This window comes from Leguminivora glycinivorella, chromosome 1, assembly GCF_023078275.1.
Source record: "Leguminivora glycinivorella isolate SPB_JAAS2020 chromosome 1, LegGlyc_1.1, whole genome shotgun sequence".
In the NCBI taxonomy this organism is placed as follows: Eukaryota; Metazoa; Arthropoda; class Insecta; order Lepidoptera; family Tortricidae; genus Leguminivora; species Leguminivora glycinivorella.
Window position 1 is genome coordinate 6,355,596 of NC_062971.1, and position 25,200 is coordinate 6,380,795.

Below are 25,200 nucleotides of genomic sequence, written 5' to 3' on the forward strand. Positions count from 1 at the left end.
AAACTGGCACGTATCCTGACGTGCTGAAAAACACGAGAGTCTGTCCAGTGTTCAAGGGAAAGGGTGACAGGTGTGACGTCAACAACTATAGGCCTATTACAATAGTACCCACAATCTCTAAAATGGTAGAATCGGTCCTGTCGTCTCACCTTATGAGTCATATAGAATCGAATAACCTACTTACGGAAAACCAATTTGCATACCGACAAAAAATGTCAACAACCACCGCGACGTATAAGATATTCGTTTCTATAATGACAGGGTTAGACGATAAGGATAAGATTGCCGCAATACTGTGCGACTTGTCAAAGGCATTTGACGTCATTAGCCACGAATTACTCCTGAAAAATTGAAAATGTATGGAATGAACTGTATACCTCATTCCTGTCAGACCGCAAGCAAGTCGTGAAATTACTCAATGACGGCAAGTCAATCCAGTCTGATGTGGGATGCATAAATATTGGTATTCCTCAGGGTTCGTCCCTCGGAAATGCCTTGTTTTTGTTATTTGTGAACGACCTACCATAGAATATTGGAGCTGGCTTGCCTGTATTGTTTGCGGATGACACGAATGTATTAGTTGGTGCAAGTACTTATGACCAGTTGGCTTTAAAAATTAATGATGCTTGCCACCAATTGCAGGCATGGTTTTCAGCAAATGGTCTCTTACTCAATTTTTCTAAATCAAATATAATGTTATTTTCCGGTCGAAAGGTACAACCACCATCATGCATGGCTAATTTTCCGATGCCCGTGTGCGAACAGAGTAAGTTTTTAGGGTTCCTGATAGACAACACTCTGAATTGGAAGTGCCATGTTGACAATCTTTGTGATCGATTGGGTGGTGCGTCGTTTGCGTTGAGGAAGCTGAAGCCTCTTATCTCCGCAGAAGCCTTAAAGCAGGTGTACTTTGCGCATTTCCACTCTATCATGGCATACGGATCGCTGCTCTGGGGAAACTCATCAGATACAATAAGAGTCCTTATAATGCAGAAACGTGCAATACGTATACTTGCTGGAGTAAGAGACAGGCACCCTTGCAGAGAGCTCTTTATTTCTCAACGTATAATGACGCACTACGCACAATATATGTTTGATATACTGTTATTTGTTAGGAAAAACATATCTCAATTTGCTCGCGTTGCCTGTCCGGGCAAACAGCTTCGAGCTACAGGCCGTCTGAGAACAGTCCCCCGTCGCATGGCACTTTCAAGAAAGAACCCGCGTGTCATCGGCCCTACTTACTACGAACACTTACCTGCCGATCTTAGGAATGAGCCATATGACGAAGCATTTAAGCGCAAATTGAGAAACCTTTTGTTAGATAACCCTCTGTACTCTGTAAATGAGTACATGGAATTGAATTTGTGATAGCATGCATTTGATTACACTGACTTCGGATTTTATTTCATTTCTTAATTTTATTGTGTTTTGTGTATTTCTATTTGTAAATGACGATCCTTATTGGGAGAAAATATTCATTTTATTATTTTCAATTTATAATGTAATTTTCGACGATCATGATGAGAAGATAAACATAACTTTGGCATGTAACAAATTTATAGTGTAATTTTTATCATGAAATAAAGAAATCTAAATCTAAATCTATTGCTCCCGTAAATAAAAGAGATGCGATTTAGCTATTCATCGCCGCCGTTGTCGCTAACAGGAAAACCGGGTAGAATTACCTACAAAATAATACTTATTTATTCCTTTAGTTTTTGCCTCGCGTCTGTGTATAGCGTGTACCATCTTTAAAATAGTTAAGTCATTAAGGCACTGGTCCCACCGCGAGCTAGTAAGCTATGAGCTATCAGCTATAAAAGCGAACAAAAGATAATCACTCCCGTGCAAATAAATGAGACACGGCGATGTTTATAGTTACTCGCCCAGCGGTGAGCTATTAAAATCGCCGTGTCTCTTTTATTTGCACGGGGCTGCTAATCTTTTGTTCGTTTTTATAGCCAATAGCTCATAGCTTACTAGCTCGCGGTGGGACCAGTGCCTAAGGCCACATACTAACATAGCATAATTAAAATCAAAATGTTACTAACAATACCTATGCCTAAGTTACTTAAAATATGTAAAAAGAGTGTATCTTTTCGCCAACAAACTGCTGTGCAGTTTGGCGAAGATTTAAATCGTGATTTGTAATGTGTTTTCTGTAATAAAAAAAAGCACGAACGAGTCATATTTTCGCCGCTGAGCGATGAAGTTTAAATGGCTAGTTCTCTCTTTTATTTACACGACATGGGAGCGACATCTTTTGTTCATTTCTATTGCCGATAGCTCACGTAAACGATAAGATTACCCCATCACAATTATTTTATTTGAACAGACACTACAAGTTGGAAGCCGAGATAGCCATGATGACGTGGCGGGTGAACTGGAGCGACGTACTTCAGCCAGGAGCGAGGCTGCGTGGGAGCATGCACTCGCTGGCACGAAGGTACAGCAGTGGGGTGAGTTCAGACACAGTATAAAACCAGTAATAATTCTTCTAACAAATTTTGTGCCGCGCGGTTTGTTCTAAGCGCTGTGTGAGAGCGAGATAAAGAGAGTACTATCAGCTACAGAATTGAATGGCGAATTTACAGTACTTCCCTCCCATCGTGATGCGGCTAAATATTGGTATCACGTATCGTTCCTGACAACGTTCTCTCAAATTAAGTGGTTTCAATTTTCCACTCCAGATGTTGTCTTGTCGTGTATTCAGACGGAAAGCGTAAGCAACATTGCCATATTAGACATTTACAATTGTATATATATATATTGTACTTGTTATATATTGTACATACCTAATATAATATGTTTTTCACGACTAATTGCTCTCAAGGGTTTCCATTGTGGTTACCAAGGTTTCCATCCCAATGAAAGAATGCTCATGGTTTTATAATAAAATATAGATTTTATTGTACACTGTTGTATGTATTATTTTATAATGAATTATTAAAAATCAGACTAAAATATTGAACGTAGGTTTTAAAATATCCTTTTTCGAAAGTCAAATAATGTTTAAGAAGTAGGATCCAAAGGAAAACTCAAGACAGTAAAAATATTAACTACCATATTTTTAGGGTTCCGTAGTCAACTAGGAACCCTTATAGTTTCGCCATGTCTGTCTGTCCGTCCGTCCGTCCGTCCGTCCGTCCGTCCGTCCGTCCGCGGATAATCTCAGTAACCGTTAGCACTAGAAAGCTGAAATTTGGTACCAATATGTATCATCAATCACGCCGACAAAGCGCAAAAATAAAAAATGGGAAAAAATGGTTTATTAGGGTACCCCCCTACATGTAAAGTGGGGGCTGATATTTTTTTTCATTCCAACCCCAACGTGTGATATATTGTTGGATAGGTATTTAAAAATGAATAAGGGTTTACTAAGATCGTTTTTTGATAATATTTATATTTTCGGAAATAATCGCTCCTAAAGGAAAAAAAATGCGTCCCCCCCTCTAACTTTTGAACCATATGTTTAAAAATATGAAAAAAATCACAAAAGTAGAACTTTATAAAGACTTTCTAGGAAAATTATTTTGAACTTGATAGGTTCAGTAGTTTTTGAGAAAAATATGGAAAACTACGGAACCCTACACTGAGCGTGGCCCGACACGCTCTTGGCTAGTTTTTACTGTCTTGAGTCTGTTCGCGATTAATTTTTTACTTATGAAATTCTAAGTTGTTTCTTTCTCCGATTATAGGTTTTACTTCTTAAAACGTAACCTTTAAAGTCCAAAGTCAGTCGAGCTTGTAAAAAAACAGCCCTTGGCTGTATAGGTACAAACTTGCTTATTACTGGCTTATTAGTACTTCTTTTTTTTTTTTTTTCTTATTATTTCTGGATAAAAAGTTATTTGAACGCTATTCATTACTGAACAAGAGGAATTAATAAATCGTGCCGTATATTTTTATCTTCCGATATTTCTTAATAATTGTATTCAAAGAACCTTTTTCGAAGCTACTTTACTGAGAAATTGTATTTATGGCGTGGAAAAGTTCTGATTTCATAAGATTTTTTAAATTAGAAAATCTTTTAAATCTGTTTTCTATATTAAATCAGATTTTATTAAAGCGATGTCGGTTTTCCTTAAAGCCATGTTCTTGGTATTTGTCGCTCCAAGGCACAATGAGTAGGCACACTCAAAGGTTATGACAGATAACGCCATCCTATTAGTCCATACGTAAGAGTGAGAAGATGATATGTTTTTTCTCTCTCTCACATATGAATTACAATGACATGCCTAGACACTTGCACAGGCGCCGCCTGGCGGGATAAAATGTCAGTGTGCCTCCTCATTCTACTAATATATTTAAGATTATTCTGTATTTATCATTTTCGACGACCGGTCTGGCGCAGTCGGTAGTGACCCTGCCTGCTGCGCCGCGGTCCCGGGTTCGAATCCCGGTAAGGGCATTTATTTGTGTGATAAGCACAGATATTTGTTCCTGGGTCATGGATGTTTTCTATGTATATAAGTATTTATATATTATATATATCGTTGTCTGTGTACCCACAACACAAGCCTTCTTGAGCTTATCGTGGGCCTCAGTCAATCTGTGTAAGAACATGGTGTCATGTCCTTATAATATATATTTTATTTCATTTGGATTTAGCAAAAATTACATCAATCATTTTCATTACATTCGGAGCTATGGACGAACTTAAAAGAGATTAAATCCTACACAATAGAGCAGTGAAATATTTTATACTAGCTTTTGTCCGCGGCTTCGCTCGCGTTAGAAAGAAACAAAAAAGTAGCCTATGTCACTCTCCATCCCTTCAACTATCTCCACTTAAAAAATCACGTCAATTCGTCACTCCGTTTTGCCGCGAAAGACGGACAAACAAACAGACACACACACTTTCCCATTTATAACATTAGTATGAACTAGCTTTTGCCCGCGGCTTCGCTCGCGTTAAAAAGAGACAAAAAGTAGCCTATGTCACTCTCCATCCCTTCAACTATCTCCACTTAAAAAATCACGTCAATTCGTCACTCCGTTTTGCCGTGAAAGCCGCACAAACAAACAGACATACACACTTTCCCATTTATAATATTAGTATAGTATATTATGGATTGATAATTTTATTTCATTTGGATTAAGCAAAAATTACCTCAATTATTTTCATTACATTCGGAGCTATGGACGAGCTTAAAAGAGATTAAATCCTACACAATAGAGCAATGAAATATTTTATATTTTATTCGCAGACGGCGTACTCGGACGAGGCGACTTCATTGGCCGGCGACCGACAGATCTACGCTCCTTGTGGGATATATAAAAGCTGCAGGGTGGTGCTCAAAAAAGTTGACAAACAGCGTATCGATTTAACACGACCTTTACTCCTCGAGTTGAAGAAAATGAAGGATTTAGAACATGATCATTTAGCAAGATTCTACGGTGCGTGCGTGGATCCACCCCATTGTTGTCTGTTGACCGAATATTGTCCCAAAGGGTCTTTACAGGACATTTTGGAGAATGACACGATCAAATTGGATTGGATGTTCAAAGTCAGCTTAATGCATGACATCGTTCGGGTAAGAGATTTATTTTTTTACGCGTGAAATTTTTGACGGATATTTAGACCTTTTATTGAATTGAATCGGCTACGGGGTAAATAATTCTTTTGTATCAATTTTATTAATTTGATTTCAAATAATAAATATAATTCATTAAATAAATGAAAAACTAGGTATTACATTTTTCACAAAAATTGAAAACGGGAATTAATACACATACATACATACAATCACGCCTGTATCCCATAAAGGGGTAGGCAGAGCACATGGACTACTAAAGTTTCAGTGCCACTCTTGGCAAAAAGGGGTTGATAGAAATCGAAGTTGTGCCATTGCAGTGACAGGTCGCCAGCCTCTCGCCTACGCCACAATTTAACCCATATCCCACAGTCGACTTCTACGACACCCACGGGAAGACAGGGGGTGGTAAAATTCTTAACCCGTTACCATACGGGGGAATTTATCGCATATAAGTAACAAAATTTTCTAAACTAATCTCCTCCAAGACCATGGAGACAGCGCCCTCCTTGAAACGTTGGAGGTTAGTTAATTATACTCGAGTGTTGCCCGTTTCCTATTTTAATTGTGTTTAAACGTTTTGAACGTTTAAATAAGTATTTTAACATGTTATTGAAAAATATAGTTTAGCAGTTCTCAAAAAGTTTGTACATAGCCATGTCAGCAAATTTTAATTGATCCTATTTTGTTACCAACATTTAGTGGTATAAGTCGACTTTCGTAAAATGTATACAGGATAATTGTTATAATTAAGAAAATATAGATACTAAAGAACCTTAATGACCAAATAAAACTTACTAAATTTCATGAAATAAATCCTGGTAACAAAAAGGAATAAAAAAACAAATTCCTTAATTTTTGTACAAACTTTTCGAGAACTGCTGAGTTATACTAAATTGGTTTTCCATGACAGGGCATGCACTTCCTCCACGGCACCGACATAAGGTCTCACGGCAACCTCAAGTCCAGCAACTGCGTCGTGGACTCCCGCTTTGTACTGAAGATCACCGACTTTGGTCTACACGCTCTCCGGACCAACGAGAAGGATCCATCAGCTCACAGCTATTGGACCCGTAAGTAATTTTGAATATGTAACTTACTTGACTCAATGACCCAAACTAAATCTTGGCTTCCAAAACGAGATAATTCCACGTTCCTGACGAGGAACTGAAGCAGATCCGCCGCCTCAATGTCCTTCCTTCCAGGGATTCTCGGCGGTTTTGACAGCCCGATCGTCTCCCAAGGTAGGTGGTCAAACCAACTGTGGGCAAAAAAATTGTAAATTTGTTCAAGTTGACTACGTCACCTGATCTTGATAATCAGGGGAACGCGTGTTCTGTGTGATAAAGGTTGGATTTCAGCGCGTCATCGTGGATAACATCTCAATCTTCCTACATTGATATACGGCTCGATTCGACCTCTGAAATTAGATACGCTTAATACCCTTTAAAATAAATATTAGATATAGATTGGATATTTCAATCTCAAAATTAACGTTTTTGTTGACGAATTTATAGTCAGTTCTTTATTCTAAAATATTTTTATCAATCTATAAAGGTTTATTGGCTCATATTGTGGTAGAAGAAATTTCACGTGATAGAAGAGGCTCAAGTTTTATTTTTTCAAGTAATACCCAGCGTATCAAACTTTATACTTCAGTAACAATTATTTTATTCACAGGGATGCTATGGACGGCTCCTGAACTGCTACGAATGGAGGACCCACCACCAGAAGGCACGCAGAAAGGGGACATATACTCTTTCGGAATTATCATGCACGAAATCGTGAACCGGCAGGGCGCGTTTTGGCTAGGACCCGGCATAGAAATGGGTCCAAAAGGTGAATTCATGTTGCAATAAGTACTATTATTTTATTTACTTACTTGTTCGTATCTGATAACACTGATAACATTTAAGACTCATGCCTAAAATTCATTTTTTGAAACGTATATTGGACTTTCTAGAGTCATGAATAAGATGGTTGGGTGCTTGCTTGCTATAGGTTATTTAATGATTGTCAGTAGGTAGCCACTATTTCAAATAATATCTCTAATAAAGTCCTATACCATTCTACAAATGCAAATATATCTGGCAGAATAAAATCAAAATCAATTAAATATTGTTTCCAGAAATCTTTAATTGTATATATTATTGATATTATGGTATAAGTAATTATTCAATAGAATTTAATTTGCTCTTATTATTGAAAGAGTTTCTTATTAGACATCATTAAAATTTTTATTGATGAAATACTCGTAAAATATTGTACCTAAGGGTAAATTGAAATATCTAAAAGTCATAATGTCACAAACGAGTTCACTTCAAAGTTAATAAATTTGTTGTCGGGTCATGAATTCTATTTTATCAACTCATCACCATTGGTTGTTTATGAAATCATTTTCAGCTGTTAGACATTTTACTTCCAGAAAGATTAAAAAAATGGTTCCTAACTTTTTACATGGAAATTACTATTTGTGTCCATCACTCACATATTTAAAAAGTATATCACGTACATTCTAACACTTAATTCGGCCTTATTTTTTTTTGTTAAGTAGATGTTAAACAAAATCAAAAACATACTTAGTTAATCCACTTAGCACTGTTGCACTGCTTGAAAGTAATTTCTAGATTTTGATTATCAACGATGACCGCAAAATTAAGCCTGATTTCATCGATTCATCGATTATGTAGGTGTTATCAAACAGAGGCACACCAAACAAATAATGTTTATTGTCGTAAGTATAGGTATAAAAAGCTCGATGACCAGTATCAGACCTCTTTACCGACAGAGATTGGCACGCAATTTGTCAGTCTTAAGTATCTATGTCACTGATGAAACAGACCACTTGGGTTTTTATATCCAAAGACATATGTAACTCCGTATAGACGTGTAAACAACATACAACAACATACAATCACGCCTGTATCCCATGAAGGGGTAGGCAGAGCACATGAAACTACTCAAGTTTCAGTGCCACTCTTGGCAAATAAGGGGTCGATAGAAAACGAAAGTGTGACATTGCAGTGACAGGTTGCCAGCCTCTCGCCTACACCACACTTTAACCCATATCCCACAGTCGCCTTCTACGACACCCACGGGAAGAAAGGGGGTGGTGAAATTCTTAACCCGTCACCACACGGGCGACGTGTAAAGTCTAAGAAAAACACGTACCACAAAAGCCATAGTCGACTTATATCACTAAATATGGGCAAGACTTATATAACTCCGTATAGACCGATAAAGTCTAAGAAAAAAACCGGCCAAGAGCGTGTCGGGCCACGCTCAGTGTAGGGTTCCGTAGTTTTCTGTATTTTTCTCAAAAACTACTGAACCTATCAAGTTCAAAACAATTTTCCTAGAAAGTATTTATAAAGTTCTACTTTTGTGATTTTTTTCATATTTTTTAAACATATGGTTCAAAAGTTAGAGGGGGGGGACGCACATTTTTTTCCTTTAGGAGCGATTATTTACGAAAATATTAATATTATCAAAAAGCGATCTTAGTAAACCCTTATTCATTTTTTAATACCTATCCAACAATATATCACACGTTGGGGTTGGAATGAAAAAAAATATCAGCCCCCACTTTACATGTAGGGGGGGTACCCTAATAAAACATTTTTTTCCATTTTTTATTTTTGCACTTTGTTGGCGTGATTGATATACATATTGGTACCAAATTTCAGCTTTCTAGTGCTAACGGTTACTGAGATTATCCGCGGACGGACGGACGGACGGACGGACGGACGGACGGACAGACAGACATGGCGAAACTATAAGGGTTCCTAGTTGACTACGGAACCCTAAAAACGATCTTAAGAAACCCTTATTCATTTTTAAATACCTATCCAACAATATATCACACGTAGGGGTTGGAATGAAAAAAAATATCAGCCTCACAGACAGACGTACCTCAAAACCATACAGAAAAAGGTACGGTAAGCTAGATGGCGATACACCTTTGGGGTACGCTCGACTAGATGGCGCTAATATTAATATTTGACATTTTAACACATATCAAAATAACAATATGGGCCAAATTGTCAAAACTGAGGTTCAAAAGTTTTAAGCTTGTGCCGAGAGATGGCAGTCTATGCACTGTGATTCCACATTTTACTTTGACAGTAACTCTCTTTAATACTCGATTCTCTTTGGTTATATCCAAATTCTTGCTGTATCATTTTCTAACGCCACCATTCCTCTCCAGACATAATAGAAGCCGTGAAAGCGACAGGCCTTCGTCCGAACACGTCACACCACCGCTCGTGTGACATCGACGATGCACACGACCTCATGCGCCGATGCTGGGCCGAGGACCCGAACGAACGCCCCCCCTTCGCCCAGCTGAAGGGCGCAGTCCGTCGCCTCAACAAGTAATGTTTATGTACATGTAACTTCATCCGATGGGTGTGTGTCTGCTTTCATCTTACTTATGTACCTACTTTTATGAATCGCTTCGTTTTCTCATTCGTTTGATGCTGGTTCTGCAAATACTGCTTTTTTGTCAATATTTGTTTTCATTTGTGCGCTGCTTGTTTTACAATTTTTATAATATTCAAACAGTTTTTCTTGGTCATGTCATGTCTTACTACTTACTCTTTATTCTTAATCATGTTGAATTTTCAATCAAAATAGCATGCATGTTCTTTGGTTCGTTTGTGCACATCACAAAAACTAAGGTACAGTGGGGCAAATCTCGACTGGTAGGGCCAAATATAACTGGTCCATTATTTCCATGTTTTACAATGTTTTTGAATTATTAGAGTTATAATTATATTGTAGGCGTGTTCAGTGGATACATGTAGAACTCAACATCATAGTGTAATAGTTGAAAAAATGGATTAGTTATAATAGGCCACTTGCCTCCTAATCAAATCAGCTTCTTTTTAAGAACTGTCAAAACGAATTTGAACGACTTTTTAGTATGGAATTTATATGAAATCGAATTGAATGACGTCACGGTTATTTTTACTACAGTCAAGTACCCTATTGCCCCCCAGTAGAGATTTGCCACGCTGTACCTTACATAAAATTCATATGGTACCTAATAAATTAATATTTTCTGATAATCAAAATCTTACTTAGCTTCATATTATGGCTTGTATGGAGCTAAGTATGATTGATAAGTACACACAAATGACGTTTCTAGGGTTTTAGCCCGATACCAAATAGGTGAAATAAAAGGCTATATTACCTACCTCGCTTTTATCAGTAAGCATTTCAAAATAGTCATTAATTTGATTAATATTTATTCTCAGTTTTTGTTACTATTCATATATAAAAGTTGTTTTAAAAACGAATACACCGTTGGGATTTATTTGGAATTGAATATAAATAAAATGTACTCGGCTATGTATATTTTTTCCGGATTTTTCTGTTATTAAAGCATGCCCAGAAATATAATTATGATTATGCGCCGTAATTCAGAGTTTCAAGTGAACTGTTTTTTTTTATAGAATATTGAACTGTCACTATATACATACATACATGATATAATACATCACATACATGAGATAGCGTCCTCGCAGGCAAGTATGGTCGCGCGATAAATGATAAAACATCTGACTGTCCCTATCGCACTTAGAAATAGTGCGACAGGGACGGCCAGATGTTTTATCAGTTATCGCGCGACCATACTTGCCTGCCTATCCAGGCTTTATAAATATATCGTAAATTGGATCACATTGCAATATTGGCAATTTGGCATGATAAAATCAATGCGAACGTAATTGGCAATCGTCGATAGCAAACCTCTTACAATGTAATGACGCGATTATGTGTGATAGACAAACACATCCTGAGTATACACGCAATTATGTGATTCCGACCCGTTAGCATATATTTTTTAATGCAAGCATTTAATTTAGTTAAATAGAAAACTATATTCTGTCAAACAAGTCTGTCAGAAAAGAAGAACTAAGAAAACTATAGGTATCCTTTTCTCTAGCACCCTAAAGAAAAGGATGCATATACTTTTCTTTGTTCTTATTTACTGACAGACTTGGTTGACAGAGTATAACTGCATGTGCTGCACTCAATGACTTGCACTTTCCTTATTATATAATTACTTTTCACATTTCTCGATTTTCGCCGTAGCGTCGTTCTTTGCAAGAATTATAGCAATATTGTTAACATATTATATTTTGTTACAGATCCCAAGAAAGTAGTAATATATTGGATAACCTGCTATCCCGTATGGAGCAGTACGCTAATAATTTAGAAACATTAGTTAGTGAAAGAACGCAAGATTATTTGGAAGAAAAGAAGAAGTGCGAAGAACTTTTATATCAGTTGTTACCAAAGTAAGTATAAGTTATGTTACTGAGGTAATGATATATTGTTATAAATACGTGATTGGTCCTATACGTAGAACAAATTACTCGTAAGTCGTATAGCTCAGATAATCGTTAGTAGTTTTATTAATTATCTAAGACCAGAAAAGTTATCTTAAATTTGAGATTGAGATTTTGTGTTTGACTCGGTGGCAGTTTGTTTAACCTTCGTGCCTTGAAACCTCGCAAAGCCGAAGATTCCACATTCTAAACCACTCGTAATGCTCGCGGTTCAATATTGGAATCTTTCGGTTGCTCGGGTATCAATATTGGCACGTGCGGTTTAACAACAACTTTGACCCTCTTGTAAAACAAATAACTATTATTCCAAGTTATTTACGTAGGTACGTCATCATGCCAAAACAGCGAATTTATAAAACGTAGGCGCGTAAATCCAAATTGAAGTTTGAGTTCCACATCTTTTTCTGATCACAAGTTGGATGTGTTTCAATACCAATTTATTTTTTCATTCTCAGGTCAGTAGCCTCTCAACTGATAAACGGGCAGTCGGTGGTCGCGGAGACGTTCGAGCAGGTCACCATCTACTTCTCGGACATCGTGGGGTTCACCGCGCTCTCCGCCTCCTCCACGCCGATGGAGGTGGTCGACTTGCTCAACGACCTGTACACCTGCTTCGACAGTATTGTCGAGAATTATGACGTTTATAAGGTACGTCTTAAAAAAAGTAGATTATAGGTGAATGTTAATTTCGCAAATTTTCGTCTCCGTTCGGTTCACCGTTGCTAAAAGCAATTATTAGACTACAACAGTTAACATTTCGCATCTTTAGAGCGCCACCGATCTTTCGCTGAAACAAATCTCTATTGAAGCGGGTCAGTTTTGTTCTAGAAGTGCGATTTGTTTTGATTGGTTAAGTTTATGTAGAAAGGTACAACAGAATTCGGTCCTGGATCGCTGTCAAACTTCGGTTTTCTAGGAAGTTTGTTCTCTGTCCTCCTCCTCCTTGCGTTATCCCGGCATTTGCCACCAAAAAGTAGGATAGTGAGAAGGTTAGTAGCCTCTCAACTGATAAACGGGCAGTCGGTGGTCGCGGAGACATTCGAGCAGGTCACCATCTACTTCTCGGATATCGTGGGGTTCACCGCGCTCTCCGCCTCCTCCACGCCGATGGAGGTGGTCGACTTGCTCAACGACCTGTACACCTGCTTCGACAGTATTGTCGAGAATTATGATGTTTATTATTTATAAGGTACGAGTTTAAAAAGTAGATTATATGTGAGAGAATGTTTATTTCGGAAATTGTCGTCTCCGTTCGGCTCACCGTTGCTAAAAGCAATTATTAGAGTCGGAAAAACTTGAAGCCCTTTTGCGTGCACTACCACAGATAATACATTTCGCATCTTTAGTGACCGGCCACACCAGAGCGTCGCGTGTCTCGGGGCGCGCAACGGACGTCCGCGCCACGCCGCCTCAGTGTAATTCAAAAAACGTCTCCTCAGTACATTTTGTATAGGAAGGACGTAAGACGCGCCCCAGGTGGCGTGGCGGCGCGCCGCTTGGCGGCGCGCCTTACGTCCTTCGTATACAAAATGTACTGAGGAGACGCTTTTTGAATTACACTCAGGTGGCGTGGCGCCGACGTCCGTTGCGCGCCCCGAGACACGCGACGCTCTGATGTGGCCGGTGCCTAAAGCGCCACCGATCTTTCGCTGAAACAAATCTCTATTGAAGCGCGTCGGTTTTGTTCTAAAAGTGCGATTTGTTTTGATAGGTTAGGTAAGTTTTGACATAATATCTAAGTAATAAAACACTAGCAGTAGCAAAACTAGTTCATTGTCATTTTCGGCTCCCTTCGGTCATAGAGGAATAAGTATCGAAATATAGACCGTCAACCAAATCTTGTCACTAGAAAAATGCGGCAAATTTGAAAAATCGCGGGCTAGCAACACTAGTTTTGAAAATCGGTGGAAATTCGCGTGTCATTTATATCTTATCTGTGGAAACCTCCACCCTACGAAAAAGAGAAATAACTAGCATAATATATCCGTCCCTTTTTAATACATTATCTAATTCGTAAGGAAGTAAAGGATGAGTATACGCGTTTCATATGCTTTTTTTATTAGGGAGGCATTCCAATGCTGCAGGCCCAACGAGCCCATTGAAAAAAAATATCTGTGGCTGTTCGACGTACATTGCTGGTTTTTGTTCGTTTTATAGGGATACCATACTTTAGTTCGATGTACATTGCTACTGCCAAAATTTGGTTGACAGGCTATAGTTGTAACTCTATACATCAGTAAATGCAAGTTATTTGTAGTGAAACCTAGCATCAACCACGCGTCAAATAGCGTAAATTATCAGTACCATTACTTGACACTAGGTGTCAATAGTGTCGCGTCTGCCAAAAATTTAATATTAAAACAGTTTACAACTTACATTACAAGCAGAAGGAATTGATAAGACAGTACTGATTAAGTAATACTATTGTAATATTAGCTAAAAATTGTTGAGCATTAGACTTTTTGTTCATCGCGACATCTATTGACAAATAGCAGTACTGATAATTTACGCTAGTTGACGCATGGTTGATGCTAGATGTCACTACAAATAACTTGCATTCACTGATGTATGGAGTTACAACTGTCCTTACTTATTCCTCTATGGTTCGGCACAAAATTGACAACGTTTCAAAATTTTCAATGTCCCTAAATTTTAGTATAAAAAATCTTAAAAATAGTTTAAAGGGGAAGTGACGTCAAATAGCTGATTTAGAGCTGCCACTATATCAAAAAAATCTTCCAGTTGGGATGTCACTTGAGTTTATTATCACAGTTCGTAGCAAAGATATTAAAAAAAACATGGCTTAGTCTATGATTCGTAGTCATTCACTAGTGGTTGACAGTGACACTTGACAGTCCGACATACCGGACTGTTTAAGCTGACTGTTAAAACTTTTTTTTTAGGAATGATTTTGTCGTTTTCTTAGGTGTATGAAACAACACATGTGACGTCACGAAGCTGTGTCTTGACGTTTGTAACTTACGCTCTTTCTGCTCGAAGCAGTAATAAAAAGGGAATTTCTCATTAAAATAGCAGTTTTTGTAAAAATAAAAAAATACGTGTATCTTTTAGTATTGAGTTCTTTCAAACCAAACAATAAAAAGTAGTACTAAAAAATATGAAATGTTGTCAATTGCTACCTACTCAACTCTTTGTACTAACTCAATGATTTGTAAAACTGCTTCTGCCGTATTGTGGAGTATTGTGACATTTACTCTTTTACTCGTACCTCATGAGTTCATATTAAAATAGCTACTTATTTGTCAAAAAACGGTTCCTATTGTATACTTCTACGAGTAATGCTAAGGTTTACACAACTCGACGTCCTTTTATGTCAACGCTCAACGTCGACTTGTCCTTGTGAAGCAGTTCCCTCCGAAATACGGTAATGGTTTATATCGTAAAAGAGGAAAATAAGGACAAGCTTTAGGTGATTCCTTACTAAAGCCATCAACTTGTACTCCTTAGAGGCGATGTCGGGCGCGTGACGTTCCCAACAACTGTAGGATATCCCTTTCCGACCGGTTTGATATAATCCTGCAAATTATTTAAAAAAATCTGGACAGAAAGTAAATTGTATTTTCGGGCTCAAACCTATACCGATCGAATCTGCAGACACTAGCAACACGTAATAATAGTAAATACCTTACGTTGGCCGGGTCAGTCGGTCGCAGCACATTTTTGAAGATGGCGCGGTATTTTGGTGAGAGTAGTGACCCACGTAAGTTCATAATTTCGTATATTTTTGGTGACAAACCTTTTATTTAATGCATGGTTTTTACTGTTAAAGAGCTAGTGGTTTTATTAATTATGAATTAAGACTAAAATTAAGTGATTTCGTGTTATTAATAAGATCGTAAAAAAGAAGTGCACGAATTTGTAGGTTCGGTCGTAGCCCGTAATCCGTTTGCCATAAATATCTGCACGTTTATGTGTATTCGGCCTTTGGGCGTAAAATGAATTTCGAACAAATAATCAAATATTTTCGCGGTTTATTACAAATTTCGGTTTGTAATTCAATATTTATATTCTATAGGGCGTCCATTAAGTGATGAACAAATCCTTGAAATTTTGTGCAATGGTGAAATATCAGATACTGAAAATTTTGACGAGGGCCTTGAAGAATCAACTTATTACCTTTTTGAATGGCGTGACAACGAAAGTTTGGAGGTTGACCAGCTGTTTTTTGAACCTTCGTCTTCAAATACTTTAACTGATTTAAAAATACACGATCTGTCAATTGTTTCTGAGACGCAATGATAATGATTTAGCTTTGGTGAATGCATGGAGGGCATACGTACAAGATTGTTTGCGACGCCATGGGCCTCCCTAGACGCAAAGTACTTATACTAGATTTCCGCTTGGAAATCTTTGCAATGCTCATTAAAGCACCAAGAAAACGGCGTAATGAATAGAGAAGCATGTTCGAATGACGTTTCACATGGTAAAACACCTGTGAGGCCCAGAAAGAGTCAGAGCTCGCCAGCCCCTTGCATCTATCATATTTGATAGTTATTAATCATTTGCCTAAATTTGACGATATGAAATCCCCCAAAACCTGCATTCCCCATTCGAATCCTGATCCAGTCGAACTAATACACGTTGCATCAACGTTGCAACAACGTGTACCTTTGCATTACACGCAAAAATAAATGTTTGAAAGATTTACATACGAAGTAAGTGATAGTTTGAATGAGATTTTTTTCGTCAATTGTTGTTTTTATAGTTTTTTAATCGTTGTATTATGTAAAAACGAATAATAGATGATTATAAAAAAAAGTTTTATTATCTAAAATAAGATATTTAGTCACTTTTTAGGTGTCCTTCCGAATTTGCACTTTTGTGCATTTACATATAGGTCCTGAACGTCACTTTCCTGCATGCGATTTTTTTATTGATTAAAGGCAATAAAAAAATTTATATTATTTTTTACGAGTATTTGACGACCATTGAAAACTGTTCACATGCATTTTTTATGAGATTTTAGAAAATAATTTTCTCGGTCGTAAAGGGATATGGAGCCACACAAATAAATGGAATATAGTTTACACTTGGTTGCTGGTTATTTATAGTTAAAATGTCACCGTCGAAATTAAAAGCAACAGAAATAACTTAACCACAAAATTAAAATTTTGAAAAAACCCCAATTGAAATAAACACCAAGACAACATTTATACATTTATTTATTAATCCAAAACATCAATACAAGATATAGACTGATTGTATTAAGTATAATGAGCGGACCACATTATACTTAATACACCCGTGAATGATATGACAACAGATTAGATACGTTATACTTAAATCACCAATATAGTACACTGAACAGGTTCGTAGCTCCGTAGTTCGTGGCTGCTAGACGGCAAGTCCCCGTTACTGCCTCGTGCTTGCCTTTTTATAACGTCGGGTTTGACAGTTGCGGATGTACGTCACGCGAAGTGTTGCCAGTATCGTCGTCGTGGTGGCGCCATCAATGCCAGGATTGCCAGGGCGACAACATCCGGCCGTCCTGCGTCACGAGTTACTCCTGGAACTCGTTAGGACCTGATGCGGAAGCTGTGAACATAAATACACATAGGTATAACGTATGTCAACGATAAGAATAATATAATAGCATTCAGTTCCATTATTCCATAGCATATGAAATGTTTGAATGTATCTTGGTTTAAACTAGGTAATGTCACAATTACCCTAGTCGTGTATCACCAAATACAATATGCAATAGTGTTCATCACAGATTTCTACTGCATATTATCTCACAATTCATAGCTCATGGAATGTTCAAAGCTTTAGCATTAGGTCTTTTATAATAAATTTTGCAAATGTATTATGCAATGTAATTGAATATAATATGTTTTACTGAAACAGTCTTTCACTACGACATAAATTAATCGCATAATTAAGTTTCATATATCATAAATAAATACCTTTCATCGACAACATCCGGTTACTCCTCTATATGAATCCTTGGCTACATATTTTCTACGCAAGCCGTTCCATCATACCTTTTCCGTCATTCCTTAATGCTGTGACATCGATAGGATTTTATAAATTGTCGTCAACAATTACATCACTCGAATCCTGTATCCGAAAAACACCTCATTGGGTACTGCGGCTGTTTTGTTGACAGTGCTATCACCTGCTTTGCTGGATACTAGGTATATGCATATCCCATTAATATACTCTGTCTCGGCCGTTCGAGCGAGGTACGGCTGTCGCGATAATATGACTTCTTATATGCCTAGCGTTGCAATACTCTAAATGACTTTGAAGTAAATGCGCTACCCGCGTCACAATCAGTCGTTCTGGGTTACCAAAAGTCTTATAAATCTTCGTTAGCTCGCAAATTACAAATGTAATTTTAATGTTTTTAACTACAGAGATGAATACAAAATGAAAGAATCCACGAAGTCTAGCAAATAATGTTTTGTTGTGTTGTTTTTACGAAAGAGCCATGGAGGTCATCCATGTGGAGAGTAATTTACTTTACTCGTATTTCTTATTACTTTAGTTTACTTTGTACCTATTTTATACGGTCAATGAAATAAATAAATATATGTTTATTGTTATGTTTTGAGTATTAAAAGCGTCCGATGGAAAAACCTTTATTACCTAACACTTTATATTCATTAAATGTCCGTTTATTAGACTCGGCCTCCCCTGACAACAATACAAATAGAGAGTCTTGTACAGTAACTGACAATAACCAGTCTTAGGTACGGAATAAGTTTCGTTACTATCCATTGATAGCTCACCCTATGGCGTTACGTCGAACCAACCGATTTACTTATACGTGGCACTATTTTTGTTTAATTAACGTATACATGTTTAACTTTATTTAACGCAAACAGTCTGTAGTGATTTTAAATTGAATAACCGTTAAATAATGACAGAATCGTTATTGTCCGGTTACGATTGCTAAATAATTCTAATAATTTAACGGAGTGAAATGTCTTTTCATCTTTTGTCGTTTGTAGGCTATATAATAAAAATGAACTAGCCGTTCCCCATTTTCAGTCAAAATCATCAAAATAGGTACTGAATAGCGTCTGTATAGAAATTAATCTGCAATTTAGGGTCAAAATTTCAAGCACTGCATTGTATTAATCAGTAAACTTTTCTTTTAGATCGGCTTGTTTTACGTCAGTTTTATTGATAATTACACACAAGATGTTTTACTTAGACTAGTCAAATCTTGCGATTTACACTGAGGGTACTTTGAGAAAATATTGTTTACTATTAGCTTCATGCTCGCTAGATAAATCTGCACTCAAATTAATGACTACGTTTTTTTTTTATGCTTAAGACTTGTGCCGGATCAAACGTGTGATGATGCTTTTGTGCTTCTTGAAATTTCGTTCTACATATTAGAAAATTAGACCCATTTAACATGGTCAACAACATATGGTTGTACGTTGTTAGCCGCAACTGCTTCGGTAACTACGAAAAGATCGTCATGTCTAAACCCTTAAACTAATAGGTTTTATTTTGAATGGTTGTAATTTATAACGATGTATTAGGTCTGCTACTAACAGTGAAAACGTACCACAATATAATATAAAAAGAAAACCAATTAAAAAAAACGCATCACACTCTGTATCATTTAAATTTACCTTTTATAAAACTTTCATCTTGCGTGAGACTTCAATAGATTATATTTAAACTTCAACTTCTTTCTCAGGTTTAGGCTTTAATTTAGATTTGCACGCAGCTTCTATATGACCAATTTTACTACATAAAGTACAACGGATAGTATCTTTCACCGTACACGTATTTCTTTTATGTCCCATTTCGCCACATCGATAACAACCCTGGTTATTTAACTGATTTCGACTGCTAGAAGGTGTCTCAGTTTTGACAGCAGAGTCCGACCTATCATCATTATTATGGCTTGTTGAACCATTGTTTCCATACGCTGGCTTAGTATACGAATGAGTCTTTTGAATAGGGGGCTTATCAGTCGCAGTGTACGTCCTACCATGCAAAAATGCAGCTAAATCTTCACAGTATCTAAAGTTACCTGCCTCAACTGCCGTACTTATATTGCTATCGCCAATTGAACCAACAATAATTGAATTGATATCCCTTTCACTAAATCTTAGCAGCAATCTATCAATTTTACCCTTTTTTTGAAAGAAAAACTCGTAAAGAGACTGATTAGGCAAGGGCTTTGTGTCGACTAACTGTTTGAGCAAATTGAACATACACCGTTTCGTTTGGAAAGTGTCCGACAACGTTTTACGCCATTGACGCCATTTCCATGACGTCCACCGAGTTTCGTTTTTCTGAAGAGAATCTAACCACGTTTTAGCAGAATTACGTAATTTTTGCAACGCTTGGTATTTAACCATATTATCCGACCAACCGAATGCACTCGCATTAGCAAAAATAAGAAAAGTAGAGGTATTTTTTTTTTCTTAGAACAAATATTTTGTTTTTGTAGTCACACTACTATTTAACTAAAAACTGAAATGTCATACCTATTCATTTCTAAGTATACAAGAAAAAAATACCAAGGCCTCCAAGTGTCCAAAGCTGGATTCGAACCAGCGTTCTCCGTTAGGGGGTCGGACCATCTATTCTACTCCAGTAGGCCTAGCACATGATGGCCGCGGGAGTATGTCGCCGCGAGATAGATGCCACGTCTTCTTCTAACTGTATTAATGACATAAGGACGGGTAGTCTATCTCGCGGCGACATACTCCCGCGGCCATCATGTGCTAGGCCTACAGAGATGGCAGGGCCCCGTGTGGTGACGGGTTAAGAATTTCACCACCCCTTTCTTCCAGTGGGTGTCGTAGAAGTCGACTGTGGGATATGGGTTAAATTGTCGCGTAGGCGAAAGGCTGGCAGTCTGTCACTGCAATGTCACAATTTGGATTTCTTTCAACCCCTTTTTGCCAAGAGTGACACTGATAGTTACTAGTTCGTGTGCTCTGCCTACCCCTTTATGGGATTCAGGATGATAATTATATAAGTATGTCTGTAATGTGTTATATACCCGAAAATTTAGATCCTTGCTAGGCTGCGTGGTTTAGGCATCCGTGGCTAAAACAGAAGACGACGGTTCGAATCCAGGATCGGACTCTAAGATCTTAATAATTAAGAGTCTTAAATTAAAAGGTTTAACTTCAAAGTACATTACTATAAGCTTCGAATCCTATTAAGGCGCCATGCGACAGTTAGAATCTAAAGTTTTCGAACCTCGAGATGATTAAAGTAACTTGTTTTCTCTTTAATTAAAAGTTTACAACTTCCAAGTGGGGTTCAAGTCTGGACACAGCTTACAGATACAACTTTTTGTAATAACTGGTTCGTAATAAAATTGTTATGTAAACGGCATGTAACAGCAAACTGTACATATTTATTAAGTTACCGAAGAACGAGATAGAAAATCAGTCAAATACTTATCTTCATAACCAACCCTAACTGTTGTATTCTATTATACTTATATATTAAGGTTTATTATTACTCGTATTACCAATTTAATATAGAACATAGACATCAACATAATTATAGATCTTGGCAATAGAAAAAAAAAATTGTTTCAATTCAATTCAATTCAAAAATTTTATTTCAGGTAAAACCCATAGTAAAAGAATACAATTAAATACAATAAAAGCAACAGAATTTAAACATTAAAAATCGTCAATAAAAATAAAAATTAAAAATATTAAAAATAAAATAAAAATTAAATTCAAAACATTAAATAAAAATCAAAAAACATAAAAATTAAAATTATTCAATATATTCCGATATTTACATTAAATTATACACCACGCCTCTAGAACCCATATGCAAGGAATTCCAGTGTCTCCAGAATGTACCGGCAGGATATCCAGAGATGAGCTGAAGCAGGCTGTTGGGACTATCACGCACCCGGTGCATGAGAGACGCAAATTAGATAGGTAATTAACAAAAGACTTTTTACCAGTTAAATAAATAAATAAATAAATATTGGGGGACACCTTACACAGATCAACTTAGCCCCAAGCCCCAAACTAAGCAAAGCTTGTACTATGGGTGCTAAGCGACGATATGCATACTTAAATAGATAAATACATACTTGGTAAAAGTGTTTTCGGTTGTAAAAAATTTACTGTTAAAAGAAACTAAGTATACAAGTGCATTGTGCACCCTTGTTTTCACAAAGTGTTTCCCACAAAAAGTTATGTGTAGTTTTTTTTTTAAGTTACGTAGAAAGGTCTGCCAGTTGATGCCACCAGAGAGGCCCAGAGGCTTTTAAATTCGATTCAATTCAAAAAGTTTAATGTCAAAAACAACAAATGTCAAAAAAAATACAGTAAATAAGGAATTAAAATAAGTCAAAATTAATCATAAATAAAATGTCAAAAAAAAAACACATTCATAATTCTAAATTAAATTTACCATAGAATTCACGGGCCGTAAAAAGCGCATTGTCAATTAAAAACTCATAAGAAGCCGCCTCTTTAATGTCACGGCTGAAACAACCTATTATAATAGGCTACTTGAACCTTTTTCAAAGTATTATATTATTAATTACTGTCTAATTAATAGTACCATATTTTATTACGACTTAAAAACCCGCAAAAAAATATTTATAGTTTACTTTTACGTGATCAAGCAAAAACAACATCAGCCATATTAATCTATAGAATATCTATGACATGACGTCAGTATATATAGAAAAAATATTTCACATTGTCACACCCGTCAAGAACTATGAATTTTAATACAATAGAGGTTGCTTCTATGGAGATCAGATTACTACCTCTAATTTCCATAGTTGATCTGAATTATGTGACGTCACTCCATTGGCCAACACCGTTTTCGGAGTCCATAATTAAAAAAAAACATACACACATCTTTAATTAAAAATACGCAGTCATTCCGCACTTTTAATGCCCGCAAGCTATAAATATTGATTTCTTAAGTCAAATACTACAGAAAACAATAACTTGATGTGCTAAATTCGATACGAGTCTAGTAGCCTATTATATTTTGATACCAACATTTAGTTACAATAAAAGCAAAATGATTTTACCTCTATTTTCAACCATGATTTCGTTACCCACTAAGCTCAGCGTAACCAGAAGCTTACGTCTGTAAATTCACATTCACTCGCCGGATGGTATATTATCCAGGCGGTATTGAAATAAAACATAATAGCTTCATCCGCGGCTTTTCGCTGTTTTTTTCCTTATCTGTGGTTACATATTTGTTAAACTTTGTTGTACTCGTATGCCATTATCTTCCGCCTTGTGATGTTATCATGTCGAGATTATTAGGATGTCTTTGTTGGTGTATACCAACTCGTGTATACAGTGAAACCTGGATAAGTGAGACTTCAAGGGACGACAAAATTTATCTCACTTAAAGAGGTATTCCACCTATTCAGGATCTCAGTTAGACAGGCATAATAAAATGTTTGTCTCATTTACAGAGGGTATCACTAATAGAGGCCAGAATAGAGGGTATGCCAGTTATAGAGGTGATAAATAAGGTGTTTTGCAGATAGTTATTATTAGTTGCATACTACTTAAAAGAAAAGGTAAATAAGCCTTGTATTTAAATAAAATATAAGACTCTAACGTCATTGTGTCTTAAAACTTTTATAGGTATATTATGAAAGTATTTTTTTTTAATGTAAATTATCGAGATTTTAGTATTAATTACTGTAAATAACCAAGAAAACCCTTAAACTCATCTGAACACAAAAAAGATCAATCGCGTAATTTAAAGATAGGCTAAGAATTATTAAAAATATGGAAGTAGATTTTCAATGAAGTCCAAGTTACAGAGGTCATAGATTGACTGTGTCGCAGATACAGAGGTAAATTTTTATAAAATTCTTAACAAACAATTAAGTTCATATACATTTAAAATATAGTCTCAGTAACAGAGGTAAAATACACACTCTGTCTCACTAATAGAGGGAAATGTGACTATAAAATCGTAAAGGCTAATCTCACTTATAGAGGTCTGTTTTGCGTCACTAATAGAGGTAAATCGGTGCGAAAGTATCGGGACCACACCTTGGGTCCCAACTAAAGAGGTTTCTCACTTATCCAGGTTCCACTTAACCAGGTTTCACTGTATATGCATATACATAAACACAGATACGAGTTGCTACTGGTTGTTAGGTGCTTATTATATTGTAATCTCTTTTATAGAATGCTTTCTCAAGTACCTTTTACCTAAAATACCTTTATTAAAACATACTTACCGTTTTTAAAACCCTATAAGTTCATAAAAAGGTAACGTTTAAAGTGAGTTTTATCTACGTTGTAAATGATTTTCTGAACAGACATTAGGTTTGAAGCAAAACTGAAAACACACTGTTGACTATCTTTTATTATGACTGTGTCTCTAAAAATCACTGACCATTTTTAAAGTCGATTGAAGTACCTTAGGTAAGTCTGCGCGGAAAAACCATCCATGACTCTTCTCTTTCCGAACACATTTTGCGTACAACGAAACATGTATACCTACCTAATGATAGGTAGTGAATATCGCTTTAAGTGACAAACCTAACCAAAATTGAAAGCCCTATATATGTACCCATACGCCATCTTCTTCTTCAATCTATCGTTTTCCCGGCCTAGCGCCAGGGTCCACTTTTCTACTCAGTCTTCTCCACTTCGCCCCAGTATACGACATATCTAAACAAAAACATTCTTCAACAGGTGGAGACCATAGGTGACGCTTACATGGTGGTGTCCGGTCTGCCCGAGCGCAACGGGACGCGGCATGCCTGCGAGGTGGCCCGTATGGCTCTGGCCTTGCTCAATGCCGTGCGTCGGTTCCGCATCAGACACAGACCGCATGACCAGTTGAAGCTGAGGATAGGACTGCATTCTGGTAAGTATTCGATGAAAACAACTTTACAATAATCCTCTTTTGTTTCTGCCTCGTCATGAAGATTAAGTAGCATGCGAAATTGCTCGCATGGCTCTGGCCTTGGCGCTGTGCGCCGGTTCCGCATCAGTCTCAGACCGCATGACCAGTTTTAGCTGAAGATAGGATTGCGTTCTGGTAAGTGAATAGAATTCAACAACAACGTGACAGCTGATATTCAGGTTTAATCTCATCATGGAGAATTGGCTTTAGTGGATTGCCTAAGGAGAGTAAGGAGTTACCATGCGAGATGACTTTCTTGACTCTGACCTCTTAGGTCAATGCCATTTGCCAGTTCCAATCAGACCCAGATCCCACAAGTTGAAGCTTAGGATAGGATTGTAATCCAAGTATTTTATGGAGCAACTGAAAATAGTTATTTGTTATACAAGGGAGCAAAGTTGTATTTTAACAGAGTGTGGAATTGC

The 25,200-nt window shown here is 36.9% G+C and overlaps 1 protein-coding gene across 5 annotated transcripts in view; it reads left to right on the plus strand.

Annotated features, from left to right (window-relative positions):
• Window positions 1–25,200, plus strand: part of LOC125226211 (atrial natriuretic peptide receptor 1-like) — a 499,228-nt gene that overhangs the window by 460,616 nt on the left and 13,412 nt on the right. For all 5 annotated transcript variants that reach the window (XR_007177060.1, XM_048130138.1, XM_048130148.1 and 2 more), the window contains 8 exons: window positions 2,339–2,462; window positions 5,214–5,540; window positions 6,454–6,613; window positions 7,221–7,379; window positions 9,748–9,913; window positions 11,693–11,842; window positions 12,349–12,541; window positions 24,562–24,736. Coding sequence is in view for 4 of the 5 variants with exons in the window: in XM_048130138.1 (XP_047986095.1) it covers window positions 2,339–2,462; window positions 5,214–5,540; window positions 6,454–6,613; window positions 7,221–7,379; window positions 9,748–9,913; window positions 11,693–11,842; window positions 12,349–12,541; window positions 24,562–24,736 (1,454 nt within the window). In the remaining variant the exon portion in view is untranslated. The remainder of the gene's footprint in view (window positions 1–2,338; window positions 2,463–5,213; window positions 5,541–6,453; window positions 6,614–7,220; window positions 7,380–9,747; window positions 9,914–11,692; window positions 11,843–12,348; window positions 12,542–24,561; window positions 24,737–25,200) is intronic.